The sequence below is a fragment of the Camelina sativa genome, chromosome 8 (assembly GCF_030686135.1).
Source record: "Camelina sativa cultivar CO46 ecotype springtype chromosome 8, ASM3068613v1".
Taxonomy (NCBI): Eukaryota; Viridiplantae; Streptophyta; class Magnoliopsida; order Brassicales; family Brassicaceae; genus Camelina; species Camelina sativa.
In genome coordinates this window covers 28,879,276-28,897,223 of record NC_141887.1, presented here as the reverse complement: position 1 = coordinate 28,897,223, position 17,948 = coordinate 28,879,276, and the positions used below count along the sequence as shown (strand labels likewise).

The window sequence follows — 17,948 nt, the reverse complement described above, 5'->3', positions numbered from 1 at the left end:
TTTTAATGATTTTCTTTTAACATTGTTATATATTTAAATAATAAATTTAAAAATAGAAAATTAACTAATTAGATGTTGCCACCTGTCTTGAGAAATGCTATTTCGTTTCTAGGAAAGCAATGTTCCTCAGTTTTTTTCTTTTTTTATTATTACTTTTAAGTTTTTAATTAAAAGAATCTCTAAGAGAACCACCACTAATCATGCTATGAACCACGGAGGTGAAATAGCCTAATAGGCTCGTAAAGTTATATCAATTTTACTCGTCTTTCTCTATAAAACTGAAATCAGCTTCTTTTGTAGCAGCTTGTATGTGTATAATCGTATTATAATTTGGCATATTCAAGTATTCAGTTTCATGCAAAGTTCAAGTGTTAAATGATACAACTTGCATTCTATAACCAGATCCCTTTTTTCCTTTTTAAATGTGAATATTGTATGATGAGAATTGAGAAGATTTGAGTAATGAATTTATTACTAATCCATAATTGTCCTCTTACTGGGCTGCCACAATAATACCTTAAAATGCCCAAGAATTAGACATTAAATACTACACAATTGGATCGAGCCGTAAACCCAAAAAGTATCCAAGTCCGGTTAATTTTCAACTTTTATAAACCTTTAGATTTTTTTTTATATATATATTTTTTTTTCTTTCAGTTTCTTATGCCTGTAATGTAAATACTCTTCTTCTGACTTCATTTATATTAACTAATTAGATCCCCAACTATGCAACTGCTTAAGTAGTGTAAGGGCCAATGCTTCACCACTCAAAAAAGGTTAGTTAAAAGTTTTGATTTGATTTATGATATGTATTTGTATATTGATTGATGTAAGAAATTAATTAGTAAGATTCCCATTCTTTAGTGTATGCCATTCTTTTATGATTATGACCAACCTCCATTTTCTAACATACTTTATTTACTAATCTGTTTGTTTTTTCTAAAGTTTGCGATACTTCTACTCAATCTCTTGTTTCCCCCTATTGTATGAATCTATCGATTATTTTCTTTTCTATTTCACGAGATATTAGTTACTCTCGTGCTGGCAAACATAGCGAGCTAAAATTTATGATTTTGTTAATATAAATGTTTTACTAATATCTAGCCGTTAATTAACTTGGACTTGAATTACAAGAACTTCATTATTAACGCCAAAGTTTATACAATTCAACCAAAGATAATTTATTTTTAGTCACACAACGCTCTGCAAGCTAGGTCTATTATTATTCAAAAGCATACTTTTTGTGGACGCAAAAGAACGACATTTTTGTGCGTTAAGTGTGGTCTATGTGATATACTGATATGATGACCCAAATAGGTTATACAGTTTTTTCTATGCTCCCACTTGTAGTTAACTAGTTATAGACATGGGGACCAATCGCTAAAACCTTTTCTTATACAGTAGAAACTCTTATCAAATTCAAAGTAAAGAAAGCGACACTCACCAGTCACCAAACTTACCATCCAAAGTTTAACTAGTAAAAGTGTAAGAAACTATTAACATTTCTCTACTGAAATCGAAACATTTTTTTATACATTGTTACAAACTGTAGTCATGAGGTTCCAAATCAAAAGTTATAAAATAGAACAGAAAATTTACATGTAAATTCCAATATTTTTTTTTTAAAATTAGTATAAAGTTTTTGAGGTTGGTTTATTTTCATATTACGTACAAATTTTTTGCTTCGAATTTAATAATTAACTGTAATTTGATAAAATATTACTTAAACCGATCGGTCCTTGCCGACAATGAAGATGTCATGTTCGGACGAGGAACAAGAAGTCGTAGAGATGGGAGCCAAAACTTCATTACAGTCCGATACACTATCTTGTAACGTAAGCAATAACTCCGACGTACTAAAGCTCATCGACGACGACGGCTTCGCAATCGGAACTTCCGGTACATCAGCTTCCCCAACTAGAATCTGAACCACACTTCTCATAGTGGGCCGGGTGACTGGGTCGGGTTTTGAACAAGCAAGGCCCACCATCAAAACCCGATTAATCTCCTCCGGGTTAAATTCTCCTCCGTTCCTCAACCGCTCGTCCACCGCCGTCAATAGCTTCCCTTCTCTATACAAACCCCAAACCCAATCTACCAAACTCGATCTCAAACCGGGTCTTAAACTAGGTTCCAGTTCGGGTCGGGTAATAGGTCTTCGACCAGTGCATACTTCAAGAACAACGGCTCCGTAGCTAAAAACGTCGGTTTTCTCCGTCGCTCGACCGGTAAGCAAATACTCCGGCGCTAAATACCCCATAGTCCCGGCGGCGGCGGTTGCGTCCGGCGACTTATCGTGCTCCGTTTGTCTAGCGAGTCCGAAATCTCCTAACTTCGGATTAAAACTCGCGTCGAGCATAATGTTGCTTGTCTTCACATCACGGTGAATGATCTGGTTCTCACACTCTTGATGCAAATACGCTAAAGCAGAAGCTACCCCAAGAAGGATTTTTCTCCGGTGAGGCCACGGTAGCGTCGTCGGAGACTCGTAGAGTGCTTTATCAAGTGATCCATTAGGCATCAGATCGTAAATTAACAAAATTTCTCCTTTCTCTCGGCAATAGCCTTGAAGACGGAGAAGATTCCGGTGACGAAGTGTTCCGATTAGAGACAACTCCGATAAGAATTCAGTGTTTCCTTGAGAGATGTGACTGCATCTTTTGATCGCGATGGTTTCGCCGGAATCTGGTAAGATTCCTCTGTAGACTGTACCGAACGCTCCGTTTCCGATGACTCTCGACGAGCTGAAAGAATCGGTGGCTAACTTAAGCTCCTTGTAAGTGAATTCTCTCGGCGATTTGATGATCTCTGATGGGAAAGATTCAGACTTTCGATTGTATTTGATCTTGTTGGAGTAAACCCAGATTATTACTCCGGCGAATAATGCTAAGAAGAATGCTCCGGCGGTTACTACTCCGGCGACGGCGGCTGGTGATTTTTTACAGAGTTTGTTACGGCAAGAAGATGACGGATCAGCCGTTTTTCTCCGGACGGTGGATACGGATGGTACGATCGACGCCGACGATGACGACGGAGGAGGAGAGTTAGACATCGGCGGTGGAGATTCAGATGATTCGAAAGATGAAGTAAAGCTCCACCAATCTATACTGTGAATCTCAGTGCTTCCTTGTGTTGATCCTGAGAACCCAACGAACATTGAATCGCTAACGTAACGGTCGAGATCGAGAGGAACCGACAAAATCGGAGATTCGGGTTTCACGTTTGAGTAAGAGACGTAAACGGTTAAAACCCGACCCGACCCGTCGTAAGTGATCCATGAGTTCACGGCGTTTCCGCTCTTGAGATCGATGTCGACGTTTCCCAAATCTGATACCGCGGCTGAAACGACGGCGTTTAGATCCAACCCCACGTGGTTCCCGTTCACGTCTTTGAATTCCACATCCATCAACGTGTCGAATTCAACCGCCACGAAACCCGACCCGGATCCGGTTTCTTCTGTTAGGCCTAGGAACCCACCGGAGGATCCGATGTATTCTCCATCAGGGCAGATAACGAAAGCTAACCCGCCGCCAATCGAAGAAGGATTGAGATTGGTTACCGAGAAGGAGAAGTACGTAGTGAAGCTCGCCGGGGAACGAGTCTCCGGGTGCCGGAATTTAACCGGTTTGCCGTAAAGAGCTTTACCGGCGGTGGAAGTCGGAACAGAGAGCTCACGAGTGAGCTTTATAGTTCCGTTGTTGAGATGAGCATCGCCGAGAAGCTTGAGGCTTGAGAGAGTCAACGTACCTAAATCGAATCTCGTCGCCGGGAAATCGCCTCTGACGTCGGAGGAACAGAGGAAGGAAGCGATAATGTGGATGAGAGTTGAGTAAACAGAGAGGAATCTGTGTGGAAGTTTCAACATTTGTAGATTTTTTTCATTGGATTCCTTTTGGAACAAAAAGCTGAGGGGGAAGTTTCGGTTTCGGTGGTTGTTGGGTTCGCCACCGAGACAATCATACAAAGAAGACGAAGACAAATCTCACTGAATCAGACAAGAGGAAGACGAATGACGACAGAAGAGAGTGGGAAAGAAAAAAAAAAAAAAAGCATAAGTGAAGATGACAGGTGGATCTGCTGATTGACACGTGGAATTATAAAATATGGAAAATTTCCAGTGATGAAGACGGTCCTCACGTGCGCGCGCGTGCTTGTTTCTGTTCTGTTTTTGAGATCTCGTTCCCAGAAAAAAAGTCTTTGGGAGTCTTAAGTAGAGTTTGTTAATGACTTTTTGAACTTGTGAGTTATGATGATCCAAGTACTTCTGCACTTATATCTTCTTTGCTTTAAATCTAATTTTTCAAAATTTCATTAATAGTCAGTTAGTCACAGTTTTCGCAAGTCCTTTTATCAGTTTGTAGAAAACTTTTATTTTTGGTTAATTATTTGTAAGAAATAAGCATATAACAACATACAAGGACAAACGATGTGAAAGTTTCATGGCACATGATTTTTTTGTTTGACTTTAACGTTACATACTGTACCCGTTTTCTTCAGTGATACTCTCTTTTTATAATTTTATCAAAGGAAACTTCGTTTTGATATGATTAATAATAGAGTTAACTGGGTATTTTTAATACATTTTTGAAACATAAGGATCAATGATATATTCACTATCTACAATTACAATTAGAGAAATCCACATTTGACATTGTTGATCTGTTTTCCTTTCTCTTTTTTGTTCATCTGTTTTCCTTTCTCTTTTTTGTCATTCAACAGTCTTATTAATTACATTTGCTGTCATTGTACCTTCTTTTCTCCCTATTCTTTTATTTCTCAAATAATTATTAATATAATTTTTTTTAGAAAACTTCTTAAATACATAAAATCTATATTTTTTTCTTTACAATTTAATATGAATTTTGTTTAATAATTTTTAAATACATTATATACATCTTTGTATCCATACACATTTTTAAGTGTACAGATACATACACACCTTATTAATTGTACAAATATTTGTACATATAATTAAGTGTACAGATGTATGTACACCTTTTAAGTGTACAGATGTTTAGACACAAGTGTACAGATGTAATTTTTACAAAACCATTGTAGTACACACATTTGAAACTCTAATTATCAAATAAATTACATATGTACACTTAATAATGTGTACAAGCATTTGTACCTATTATAAGGTGTATAAATATCTGTACACTTAAAAAAACGTACGGATACAAAATTGTAAAAAATATTTAATATTGTTAAATAAAATCATCAAACAAAATGCATATCAAATTATTTAAAAAAAAACATAGATTTTTTTATGTGGAAAAAATTTGGAAACAAAAAGTATATTAATAAATATTTGAATAATTAGTAAAAGAGTAATGTAATGAAAAAAAAATCCAAAAACAAGAAGACCCTTACTTATAATTTTACACATTTAAACTCAACTCCACATTTTTTTTATCTCACACCATCTGTATTACACAAACAGTTTATATGTGAGATTTTTCTAATTTTAAATATTAATTGTACTATAAAATCTATTATGTTTCAAAAATGTATTGTTTTAGTAAGAAACTCTTAATAATATACATAACCAGCATTAACAAAAGAATATGTCAATATCTTAATCATTCATCTTTAACTAATCCACAAGTCCAAAACGCAGCCACTCGTTTTCATACCAGCTCGTGTTACTATTTTTGTATTCTTATTTTTTATTTTTTTATTTTGTCTCTATTGCTTATTTCTTTTATCTTACTAGGTTGTTGGTAGCCAAAAAAAAAAATCAAAAAAAAATCGACAGTCTACGAGACATCGTGTCACAGGATGAAGTATTCATGTCTATCTGAATGTATATTTAATTATTTATTGTAGTTAATGATAGATTTAAAGACCATCTCTTTTATTCAGTTCCTTGTTCTTTTGAATTTATATTTTATAGTCTAAATTTTGGTTGGTGATCAAATTCCCTCAAACTGGAATCCACTTTTTCTTTTTTATATAAAGGAAAATCCTTAATTGCATGTAAAAAAACCTCTAAATGTATCTTATAGATCTGGGTCTGATAAAAAAAAATCTTTTTGTATGGGCTTGGGCTCCAGCCTATATTGGCCCAAAATAAGATTGTAACAAAAGTGTTATCCCAAGTTGGATTATTAGATTCTGATCTGCTTCTACATTCTATAATGGAAAAAAAAAAAAAAAAAAAAAAAGAAACAGAAGCATGAGACCATGAGTCTATTTTGGTATAATCTTGGTCTTGGATTGAAGGTTTCTGATAAATCCAAATTTTCGTCTATTGAGTCAGAGTCGCGAGTTCCCGTTATGGCAGAGGACTTTCGATTGAGGTTATACGGTTCTTGATTTCGTGGTCTAAAAAAAAATTTGTAGTTCAAGAGCAAGTGAATGGTGGAAAAAAAATATAGTGTACGGAAAAAAGCCTCTACTTTGGTAAACTTGGTTTAGAAAAAAAAATGTTAGTCATGTAAATGAGTTTAATACGTATCAATCAGTAAGTCACCTTTAGTCATGTGTTTGTTCTTTGCTAATTATCAGGATCAAGGTCTAGTGATCCCTCAGGGTTGGATACTTTGAAAACACGGTGGTACGCTTGCGTGTAGCGTCACATGAGGTTGGGTAATTGAAATGTGAAACTTTCTCGACGACTTAGAAGTTACAAGGTTCCTCTGTTTCCAACTTATATCATTCTCTAGAACCATTGAAACCACATGTTTACGTGGGCTACTGGGCTTTAATTGGGAAGGAACAAATAGATTGGAAGTATTGTGGGCTTAAAAACTCACGTCGGTCCCTTTTGTGTTACAGTTGCAACATTGAACCCACAACGTATTTGTCTTTAAAAGGTCAAACTAAAATAAACTAGAAAACAATGCTGCAAAAGTTAAATATCTGCTTAATAGAAACCAAGTACGAACCGCATCGTTATAGCTTCATAGAATAAAATAGAGACATACTGTATCCTAATGGGGCCTCATATCCGGAAAAAAAACATACCTTCAAAAAAAAAAAATGTGATTCATGCATGTCTTTCATTTATCAGAAATTTATATAGTGCATCATGTTAACGAAAGATAGTTGATTGACTGATTAACATGAAACAAGTGATCTTAATCACTTTTGTTCTGACTTCTAACCAAAAACCACGAGTGCTATATCTCGATCAAATTGTTTTATTTTAATCGTTGCGATGGTAATTCTTTATATAATGACGTCGAGCTTTTTGAATATTGACCGATTGAATTTAAGTAAGTCCGGCGTCCATATTCAATTATTTGAATTGTTACAAAGTTCTAATTAATAAAATACAAGTGGAGCCATATATAAAATGAAGTTTGTAACAATACATATATTGTTGCTTATTTTATAGTTTTGCGTTTATACAAATCTAACTATACATATTATAACTGTATCTTGTATATACTCTTCTATTGAATTTTATTTACCTCTAGGTCTTCAATTGATTTTGGTTAGACAAGTTCTCCAACGATTTTTTGTTTCATAATCGATGTCAGATAAATCGTTAGTTCAAGATTGGATAATACAAATTAAAATTAATTATTTGCTCATTATTTTACGGTTGAACCCAAAATAATTAGTATATTTGTATATGCATTCATAATTATGTGTGACAGTGTGAGTATATATGATAAATTATAATAATACGTTTCTTAATCGTAGACACAAACTTTGGATACCAAGAGGGGAATATGAAAGCATCCAATGGACCAAAAGATGGCAAACACAAAAGGCCAAAAGAGAGGTTGAGTTGCATTATTTTATGGAATTTTTAATGTAATCTAATCTACTATAATATATATGTATAATTATTGTACTACTAGTTCATTTTATTTATCATTTAGAGAATTATTTTTTTTATAAGAAGAAAACTATATTTAAACCACAGTCGGTCTTCATATATCTGTTTGTCTGCGTTAATTTACTTTTTGACAAACATCTTTTTCTTTGCTAATTACAAAGTTAAGACCCGCAGGTGGAATTTGAACTCGGGTATATATGTGTTGATGCGAAAGAATTTTAAACTGATATAATGAGTCATCGTTATTTTATGTTATCAGTTACCACATATAGCTATTATCTTTTATGTATTTGGTATAATTAAGGTGTATTTTCAAATAGTAGGACAGACTATATTTGCGTTTACAAAATATTTAAAAAAGGTAATGTTAACATTTAAGAATTTTAAACGAAAAAAAAATGCAACCAAAAACACCAAACTTTTAAGTATGTACTAGAAAATTAATTAGAGACCCATTTGTATTAGAATTAAACCCCAAAACCATATATTCATAGCGACTCACAGAGTCACAGTCATTATCAACATGATGTTCATGAGCTTCTCTATGTGACTAAAGATTGATGAAAGAAAAAGAAAAACTATGATCAGATGGATGATAATAGAAGACCAATGTGCATGAGAATCATAGCTTCAAAAAGAGGGTCCTACAGACAGAGAGACAGGCGTCACGGACTGTCCTATCGTCTTCATCGGGAAATGCCAAAGATCCTCTCTCTCTCTCTCTCACATTACACAAAGAACATGCAACATGCTATGTTTGGTCCAACTTGTAATTATGCCTTAATCATTTCTTTCGATCTATTTCCTTAAAGGCAATTCCCTTTTCTTCTCACTTCCTCGATTGCACAAACCAAAAGAAGAAAAAGCAAAATAAGATCACACTTGAATGAGTAAGAAAATACGTAAATTTGTAAGTCCACTCAAGAAATCCAATAATTTTATTTTGTCCATAGCAAACGATCAATCGCATGCATTTCATATTTTTCAGATCTGTTTGCACTTTTTATTATTTCACGAATTAATAGATAAGAACAAATCAAATGTTTCATGAACCATGATCGACTTCTAACAATAAGATTGTTATGATAATTTTTTTTTTTGGTAAAAGGTTAAGTTGATTGTTATGATAATTTTCGCTAACATAAGTGATAAGTACATGTTTTACTACGTGGCGTATCACTAGAGTATCATTTCTTCGCTTCTGGATCTATTAGCGACAGTGGATCATAGATTTAGTGTCACAATATATATATTGATCGATGCCACATTTTGACTTCACATTTAACCTAAATTACTTTTCTTCGCTTTTATCTAGCTAGGAGTAATTTGCATATTCAATTAATATGAAAATATTTAAATAGTAAAAAATATAAAAATACAAATTACAAAAAGGCGTTTTTGAGTTCCTAAAACTTTTTGGGAGTCAAAGATGGTGCTCCCTTTAAACAACGGGAACTTTTTGCATCTACCTATATGCTTTGTTCTTGGGACACCGAACATTTTCCTTTGCCAAATACAATTTCTTGGGTGAATAAAACTTTCATTTTATAAATAAAATAGGAGTTGAAACTATGTCCAATTAAATTTATATAGATCCAAACCATAGCATATACATATCTCAATAAACGTAGAATTTCATATACTAACTAATAAAAACTGTTATATATTGCATTGGCAAACTAACTCTATTAGCGAAGTGTTAAACCTTTTTCAAGTCGCAACCTTATAAAAATGATATTATTAAGAAAAAAAGACTTAACATAGAGCAAGATTTTATATATAAGAGAAATGATTTAGACTATATATAGATTAGTTTGAATTTGCATATATGTGTACGAGTCCATAGAGATGTTAATCATTTACTGTTTACAAAAGATATACTAGTACTGTGTATGTTCTGAAAATGAAAATTTAATTTAATTTGTAGAAAAAACTTATTACAAATAACATAAAACAATAAAGTGCCAAAACTAAGTAACCCTTTATGATTATGACCGTAACAAATAATTTTTCTTTACGGTCGGTTTAATTTATATGAATTAAGATTTTAGTTAAATAAATAATACCAAAATATCCATCTAATTATACTGTATGTCAACATAAATTAATATTTTTCAAATAACAATAGCATAAAAAGTATAATTAAGGATACTTTTCCTTATCTTATATCTTCCCCCAAGTTTTAAACACACCATAGATGTACACATGCACGTGTGTCTATGTAACTGCGAGAAAGGAAGAGACTGGCCTTTTCGAAGAAAATATTATTTATTTTAAAACATCACTTTCCCTTTGAAAATAATTCACATATCAACTAAGGGTAGATCTCTATAAGAACATCTCCCAGATCTCTCAACCTTTTTTAATACAAAGAAAAAACTTTATTCCTGTAATAGTTTTTTCTTTTCTTTTGTTTATAATAACAAATCCTCTTTCAATATAATCTTTCTATATGCTTACACTTTCGTGCCTTGAAATTTTCTTCCTCATCTTCTTTGGTCTTTTCTTGTCATTTGGCATAACCAAAGAGTCAAGCACATTCAAACATTCTCAAGCCCTAAAACCCAAAAAAAACTTATATGCTCTTGTTCTTGTTCTTCTTCTCCTCTCTACAAATTAAACCCTAATTAACTATCTCTTTTGTTTGTATACTGTTCTAAAGCTCCTGATCATCTTCTTGTTTTCTTGCGAGATTTTTACAAAAAAACAAAACCCAGCTGTTCTTGTTCTTGTTCTCTAGCTCTCTTTTAAATCAAAATAGATATGCAGATGATTCCAGGAGATCCATTTTCTATTTCATCTTCCATGGGAGGGTTTGTTCATCAAGAAACACACCTTCATCATCTTCAGCAACAGATCCCTGACCTTAACCCTAATTCTAACCCTAACCCTAATGCTAAACCAAACTCTTCATCCGCCAAGAAGAAGAGAAATCAACCTGGCACTCCAGGTAACTCCTTCCACACCATGATATACCCACATGTATATACATATATAGAAATATATTGGTTTGTATTAATTTCTACATATCTAACACAGATACTTAAAAATTATTAAGCATAAAATAAAGCTCCATATTTTTGTATAATCTGCTTTCTAATGAAAATAACATTTAGCCACAAAAAATGCATATATATTATTTGCTGAAACAATCACAAACTCAATATTCATATAGGCACATACATCTGTCTATATATTGCTTGTATGCATATGTTCTCTTATTGTATCCGTGTTGTCATGTTACATATTTTTTTTTTAATAATCCGTTCAACATCTTTGGAGTCATTAGAACAAAATGTGCGTTGATATATGATAATACCTCATATTTATACATATCTATGGACAGATCCAGATGCTGATGTCATCGCTCTATCGCCAACAACACTCATGGCAACAAACAGATTCGTATGCGAGATCTGCAACAAAGGGTTTCAAAGGGACCAGAACTTACAACTCCATCGCCGTGGCCACAACCTTCCATGGAAGCTGAAGCAACGGTCCAAACAAGAGGTGATAAAGAAGAAAGTATACATATGTCCTATCAAGACTTGTGTACACCATGATGCTTCCAGGGCCCTTGGAGACCTCACAGGGATCAAGAAACACTATAGCCGCAAACACGGCGAAAAGAAGTGGAAGTGTGAAAAGTGTTCTAAGAAATACGCTGTTCAGTCTGATTGGAAGGCACATGCAAAAACTTGTGGCACTCGCGAGTATAAATGTGACTGTGGCACGTTGTTCTCCAGGTAATAATTACTTACGTACGAGATTAATATTTCGTATTGGTTAATGTATAAGTTGGGTTTGTGCTATCTGAAGTACTAGAACTTGGTAATATATATCTCTAATAGCAATATCCGATGAAAAGAAGGCAAATAATTCATGTGAGTGTTAGAGCTCAAAAAAATTGTGTAACAAAGTCTAATAGATATAGGTGTCTGTATATATATATATATATATATCTTAGTGTCGGCATGAGTATGTGTGCAATGTCTTGTGATTAGATATATCTGTTGAGAACTTGGATTAGAGCAGAACATTAATTGAAGACTTTCTGAATTTTGGGGAGCATTTATTTTTATTTATATGTTGAAGATTTCGAAAGAAAAGCTGCAACTTTATGAGTATGATAATCGATGAGATTCATGAGCATCTATGAATTATTTTGTGTGTTTGTATGTGTACATGTCTATTTGGCTTCATTCTTTTCTTCTATTCACACGATATGGCAAGAAACTTGCTATATATATATATATATATATATATATCTATGCCAACAACCACATGCATATATACATTTATAGATGATATATACATATATGTGATATATAGTATAAGTTTTATGTTTGTTTCTGTCTTCATGTCGTGAGTTTGCATAGGAGAAATAAATGCTTACCCTGGCCAAGAATGTTTCTTTTGCTAATGATTTCAAATTCAATGCTCTTTTTAATAATCAATGCCCTTGTCTCACTACTTAAATTATATAGACTTTTTTTTATTATTCATCTCGTTAACTTCAATTTTTGAGCAAAATCTGAAACATTTTTTTTAATAATTAATCGATCTATTATTATAGGAAAGATAGTTTCATCACACATAGAGCGTTCTGCGACGCATTGACTGAAGAAGGTGCAAGGATGAGCTCACTAAGTAATAACAATACGGTGATCTCTGCAACTAATCTGAATTTTGGAAGCGATTCAAATGTTATGAATAATCCAAATCTTCCACATGGATTTGTTCATCGAGGAGTTCATCATTCCGACATTAATGCTGCCATCTCTCAATTCGGTTTAGGGTTTGGCCATGACCTAAGTGCAATGCATGCGCAAGGTATATATATCACATCAAACATATCTTTCTAAATAGTTATTTCATATATATGATACTATGATAGATCAGTTTTTCAATTTGATGAATATGTTATAATACTATTATCATTTATATAATTATATTCCGTTAGGTCTATCAGAGATGGTTCAAATGGCCTCCACAGGCAACCACCACCTCTTCCCGTCATCATCATCATCCCTCCCCGATTTCTCCGGCCACCACCTCAACCAACAATTCCAGATTCCAACGACCTCCACAAACCCTAATCTCACCTTATCATCATCCTCAACTTCACAACAAACCTCAGCTTCATTACCATCACTACAACAACAACACCAAACCGTAAAAGACTCATCTTTCTCACCACTCTTCTCCTCTTCCTCGGAAAACAAACAAAACAAGCCTCTCTCTCCAATGTCTGCCACAGCCCTCCTACAAAAGGCTGCACAAATGGGCTCTACTAGAAGCAATTCCTCCACCGCTCCGTCCTTTTTCGCCGGCCCAACAATGACTTCATCCTCAGCCACCGCTTCTCCTCCTCCTCCTAGATCGTCTTCTCCAATGATGATCCAACAACAACTCAACAACAACTTCAACACCATCGTCTCAAGAGAGAGTCACAATCTTGCTCCTCCTCCGCTTAGTGGTGTAACCACTAATAGTGGGGATAATAATCCTTTACAATCGAACCGGTCGGGTCTAAATCCGGTTCAACAGATGGGTCTAACCCGGGATTTTCTAGGAGTGAGCAACGAACATCACCCTCACCAAACAGGCCGTCGTCCGTTTTTGCCTCAAGAACTCGCAAGGTTTGCTCCATTGGGTTGATTGTGAGTTGCAATAAATTACGTTGTATTATATTTGGATCGGATCAATCGAAATATGGGGGAGCAAGATTTTGGGTTTAATTAGGATTGGAAGTTCCTTTGAGGAGACAAGTCTAATAAGAATCGTACCCCCCCTTGTGAAGCGGTCGGAATGTGGGGACAAAGGTTGACAAGACATCATCATATCAATTTTTACATTGAATCTTATGTACTTTTACTATGTTTATGGTTATCGCCATCATATATACCATGACATGCATGATGCATGGATATATGTATTTCCAATGTTGTCGTTTTGTAAATGTTATTTTCTTTTCATTATGTAATGAGATATTAAAAAATATGATCGGTATAATCCTCACGAGGCTTTTCCAAGTTTGTTCATCTAGAAACTGTTTACGTCGTTCATGTGATATTTTGATATGTTCTATCCCAATCGCAAGAATGTTGGGTCGGAACTCGCTTGGAAATCATTGGATTAATCATTTATGATATTTTTGTGTAGAAATAATATAATGGCATATATACATACTGGTCACTACTCTTGATTCGAAATTTAGATTTTTTTTTTTTTGGCAAACGATTCGAAATTTAGATAAGTTGACAATATCCTACAAAATGTTCTCCAAGACAACCCAAAGTCGTTTCAAAAGTTTTCAGTCAAAAAGCAAACACAATATTTTACGTCAACAGAAATTTTCTTTAGTAAAAAACAAAACTCTTATATGTACTATAATTTTATTTTTAAAACCAGTTGAAACTGAACGACCTTGTTGAACTTTCCTTTTCAATAGGTACTTGATCCAAACTCGAGTTCTAGAGATGTGTGTCATGTCAATGTACCTTTGGGTTCTGCATAAAATGAAAATAATTTAATTTTCACTTTTCAGTAGATTAATAGGCCTTGTCTTTATTTTGACTTATTCTATAAACTCCATACATTAGTTATTTACTACTACTATAATTTAATAGCTAGTATTATTGTACATAGGAAATATGAATTATGTCGTCTTGTGGATCCATGCATTATTCCTTTTTCATTGTCAAACACTATAACTCTAAGATTATCTATTATACATGCCTCTAACTATATGGACAATAAGTTCCTTTTTCATAATATGGTGTTAGTACTAGTAGGTTTCATTTTTTTCCTTCTAATAAATATTCTGTATTTTAGTTTGATACTCGGCATAACTAAAATCACAAAATAGAAAATCTAATTTACAAAATAAAATAAAAAATAAAAAAAATCTTACGTGGCCTTTATCGGTTTAAGTTTGTGCTACTGATCCGTTTAATTACACTTTTAACATTATGGGCCTATATTGATCTCTTCCAGTTATAGAGGCCACAAATCTAATAGGCCCAAAAGAATCTCAATAATCTTACGTGGCAGTGTAAGAACTTACGTGTAAACAGTTAGTCATACGTGTTTGATTCTCATTGGTAATAAGATGCAAAACTAAAAAAGTGCGTAAAACAAATTCCACGTGGATCATAGTGATTGGATAGAACAACGTGTTGTTACTAGTTTACACTTTGAAGAAACATGCAAAATCAAAAAATCGAAAAAAGGTTTCGAATTCGATCCGAACGAAACACACAAATTCGCGTGGAGCTTTTTGCTTAGAATCGAAGTCTTTCGTTCGTTCGTTCGTCTCTCTTTGATTTCTGAATATTTTTCAAATTCGTGGGGGTGGGTGTAGTGACCTTGGGCCGTTTACAATACAAGACAAGACAAGACAGTGTGTATGTATATGTATTGAAATCGGGAGAATGGATCTGTTCAGAGTTTGGTCAGGGATGGATATCTTAGGTTGGAGAGGAATGGCATACACTGTTCTTCTTCTCAACTTTGTATTTGCTTGCCAACTTCTTTTTCTTCAGCCTCTCGTTTCCACTTTAGGTACCCCTTTTTTTTTTTTTTTTTTTTTTTTCCATGTGGCGTGAAAATTCATGTTTGTTGTTTTTAAGTTTAGCTGATTTGGGTAATCTTAGGGTTTAGAAATTTGTACCAAATTGTGAATCGTTTCTTTTATTTTCGGAAATTTGGTTTCTTTGGTGTTGGGTTTGTTGCAATCCCTGTACTGGAATCGAATTTAGGGCTCTGTTTTTGCTAGCTCCCCACATTATGAATTGATCAAATTTGGTTTTACTTATGAATTTAGGGCTTTTTTTGTTTGTACAGATGGTCAATCAGTGGAAGCTGCTGAGTTATATGAGAGGGCTTCACAAAGTATCAAGGTTAAGCGTTACAGTGATGCCCTCGATGATCTGAATGCAGCCATCGAAGCAGACCCTGCTCTTTCTGAAGCTTATTTTAAGCGTGCCTCTGTGCTTCGTCATTTTTGCAGGTATGTAAATTGGCCTAAAAGGTTCTATTGGTTTGGTTTTCACTTGAAAAGATTAGAAGATGTGGCTCTGACTATGATGCTTTTTTTTTTTCTTGTGTTATATAGATACGAAGACTCTGAAAATAACTACCAGAAATATCTAGAATTTAAATCAGGAGATTCAAATGCTGAGAAAGAGCTCTCGCAGCTTCATCAAGCTAAGAGTGCTTTGGAGACTGCCTCAACTTTGTATGAATCAAAGGACATTGCGAAAGCTCTTGAATTTGTTGATAAAGTTGTTCTTGTCTTCTCCCCAGCTTGCTCTAAGGTTCTCTTCTTGATGGCTATTTAACATATATATATATATATATATATATATATATTTTAGTAGTACCTCCTCTGATCATGCAGTTTCTTATTGTTTACCTCGTTTTTTTTTTCATTTCAGGCAAAGCTTCTCAAAGTCAAGCTCCTTATGGTGTCTAAAGACTACTCTGCTGTAATTTCTGAGACTGGTTATATTCTCAAGGAAGATGAAAATAATCTTGAGGCTTTGCTCCTTCGTGGCCGTGCCTACTACTATTTAGCAGATCATGACATTGCCCAAAGGTTTGTTCTAACTTCATTCAAACCACTTTTTCATTTTGGAGAGAGAGTTTGGCTCCAAAACTGATTTGCGCTTGATTAAACTCTTTGTTTCAGGCATTACCAAAAAGGGCTTCGTCTTGATCCGGAACACAGTGAACTGAAGAAAGCATACTTCGGACTGAAAAAACTGCTCAAGAAAACAAAAAGCGTGAGTCCTGCAAACCTCTTCGTCTTCCCCTAACATTGAGCTTTAGCTGCCAATTTAGTGTGTTGAAAACTTGTGTTCTATTATTGCAGGCAGAAGATAATGCAAACAAAGGAAAGTTGCGAGTTTCAGCAGAGGAGTATAAAGAAGCTATTGCTCTGGACCCTGAACACACGTCAAATAACGTGCATCTCTATCTTGGATTATGCAAGGTCTCAGTCAGGCTCGGCCGTGGAAAAGACGGCTTAAATAGCTGTAATGAAGCACTTAACATCGATGGAGAATTGATTGAAGCTTTACATCAGGTTCAAATCATTAAGTATCATATCAGTACACATTCGCAACTTTGCTATCAAACAAACAGGTTTCTGATTACTTACTTCATCAGAGGGGAGAAGCTAAACTGTTGCTTGAAGATTGGGAAGGAGCTGTGGAGGATTTGAAGCAAGCCGCTCAAAACTCTCAGGTTGGTTTAAAGATTAGTTTGTTTATCGTCAGTGTGTTTCTGATACCCTTTTAACGTAACTAAATACGCATCTAACTATATCAGGACATGGAAATTCATGAAGCACTTGGTAGAGCAGAGAAGGCACTAAAGATGAGCAAACGAAAAGATTGGTATAAGATTCTTGGAATTTCCAAAACTGCTTCCATCTCTGAAATCAAACGAGCCTACAAGAAGCTTGCTTTACAGTGGCATCCTGATAAAAACGTAGACAATAGAGAAGAAGCTGAGAACAAGTTCCGAGAAATCGCTGCAGCTTATGAGGTTCAACAAAATGCACAATCCCCTTTCATATTCACTCACACACACAAGCGTTCCTGTGGCTCACTCATTTTTATTGTATATCTAACGTGTGAATTGACCAGATTCTTGGAGATGACGATAAGCGGGCGAGATTTGACAGAGGAGAGGATCTTGAAGATATGGGTGGAGGCGGCGGTGGAGGATTCAATCCGTTTCATGGTGGTGGTGGTGGTGGACAACAGTATACTTTCCATTTTGAGGGCGGTTTTCCCGGCGGTGGTGGTGGTTTTGGCGGTTTCGGTTTCTAACTTGGACATGAAAGTATCATGTAACTTGAGACTGAACTTTCCGAATTATACTCAAAAAACACATTTTCCTTTCTTTCATCAGAAAAGTTTTGTGCAATATTAATCGTAATGCTGTCTCATTTTGAATCAAAACAGTAACACATAGTAACACAACCTATATCACAAATTCACAATCCTAAAGTACAACAAATTTGAAGCTCTCTTTGTTCTTATTCTTAAAATTTTCAACGTGGAGCCTCGAGAAAAACTCTCTCTCCCTCTCTCTCTCTCTCAGAGTTGTATCCACAGAGAAGCAGTTAATCAAATAACGCTAA

At 34.6% G+C, this 17,948-nt stretch overlaps 2 protein-coding genes and 1 pseudogene across 3 annotated transcripts; 2 read left to right on the top strand and 1 right to left on the bottom strand.

Moving 5' to 3' along the window:
• Positions 1 to 1,381: 1,381 nt before the first annotated feature.
• Positions 1,382 to 4,445, bottom strand: LOC104708824 (L-type lectin-domain containing receptor kinase VIII.2 pseudogene; annotated as a pseudogene). The gene has a single exon (XR_015564177.1). The product of XR_015564177.1 is annotated as an L-type lectin-domain containing receptor kinase VIII.2 pseudogene (transcript).
• A 5,601-nt stretch (positions 4,446 to 10,046) lies between these two features.
• Positions 10,047 to 13,827, top strand: LOC104708822 (zinc finger protein JACKDAW). The gene is made up of 4 exons (XM_010425452.3): positions 10,047 to 10,742; positions 11,139 to 11,538; positions 12,369 to 12,625; positions 12,756 to 13,827. Exons 1-4 carry the CDS (start codon positions 10,556 to 10,558, stop codon positions 13,451 to 13,453), a joined length of 1,542 nt encoding a protein of 513 aa, XP_010423754.2. The 5' UTR covers positions 10,047 to 10,555; the 3' UTR covers positions 13,454 to 13,827.
• A 1,126-nt stretch (positions 13,828 to 14,953) lies between these two features.
• On the top strand, positions 14,954 to 17,766 carry LOC104708821 (dnaJ protein P58IPK homolog). Its single transcript, XM_010425451.3, has 9 exons — positions 14,954 to 15,358; positions 15,641 to 15,806; positions 15,912 to 16,113; positions 16,234 to 16,394; positions 16,488 to 16,581; positions 16,671 to 16,883; positions 16,967 to 17,044; positions 17,129 to 17,347; positions 17,449 to 17,766. The coding sequence occupies exons 1-9, from the start codon at positions 15,229 to 15,231 to the stop codon at positions 17,632 to 17,634; spliced, it is 1,449 nt and encodes a 482-aa protein (XP_010423753.2). The 5' UTR covers positions 14,954 to 15,228; the 3' UTR covers positions 17,635 to 17,766.
• Positions 17,767 to 17,948: the final 182 nt, after the last annotated feature.

Bases quoted from the DNA above. Each gene is read 5' to 3' on its own strand.
- LOC104708821 (XM_010425451.3), top strand. From the start codon at position 15,229: ATGGATCTGTTCAGAGTTTGGTCAGGGATGGATATCTTAGGTTGGAGA. The intron at 16,582-16,670 runs GTGAGTCCTGCA...CTATTATTGCAG, and splicing joins TGCTCAAGAAAACAAAAAGC to GCAGAAGATAATGCAAACAA. The intron at 17,348-17,448 runs GTTCAACAAAAT...TGAATTGACCAG, and splicing joins AAATCGCTGCAGCTTATGAG to ATTCTTGGAGATGACGATAA.
- LOC104708822 (XM_010425452.3), top strand. From the start codon at position 10,556: ATGCAGATGATTCCAGGAGATCCATTTTCTATTTCATCTTCCATGGGA. The intron at 11,539-12,368 runs GTAATAATTACT...CTATTATTATAG, and splicing joins TGTGGCACGTTGTTCTCCAG to GAAAGATAGTTTCATCACAC. The intron at 12,626-12,755 runs GTATATATATCA...ATATTCCGTTAG, and splicing joins AAGTGCAATGCATGCGCAAG to GTCTATCAGAGATGGTTCAA.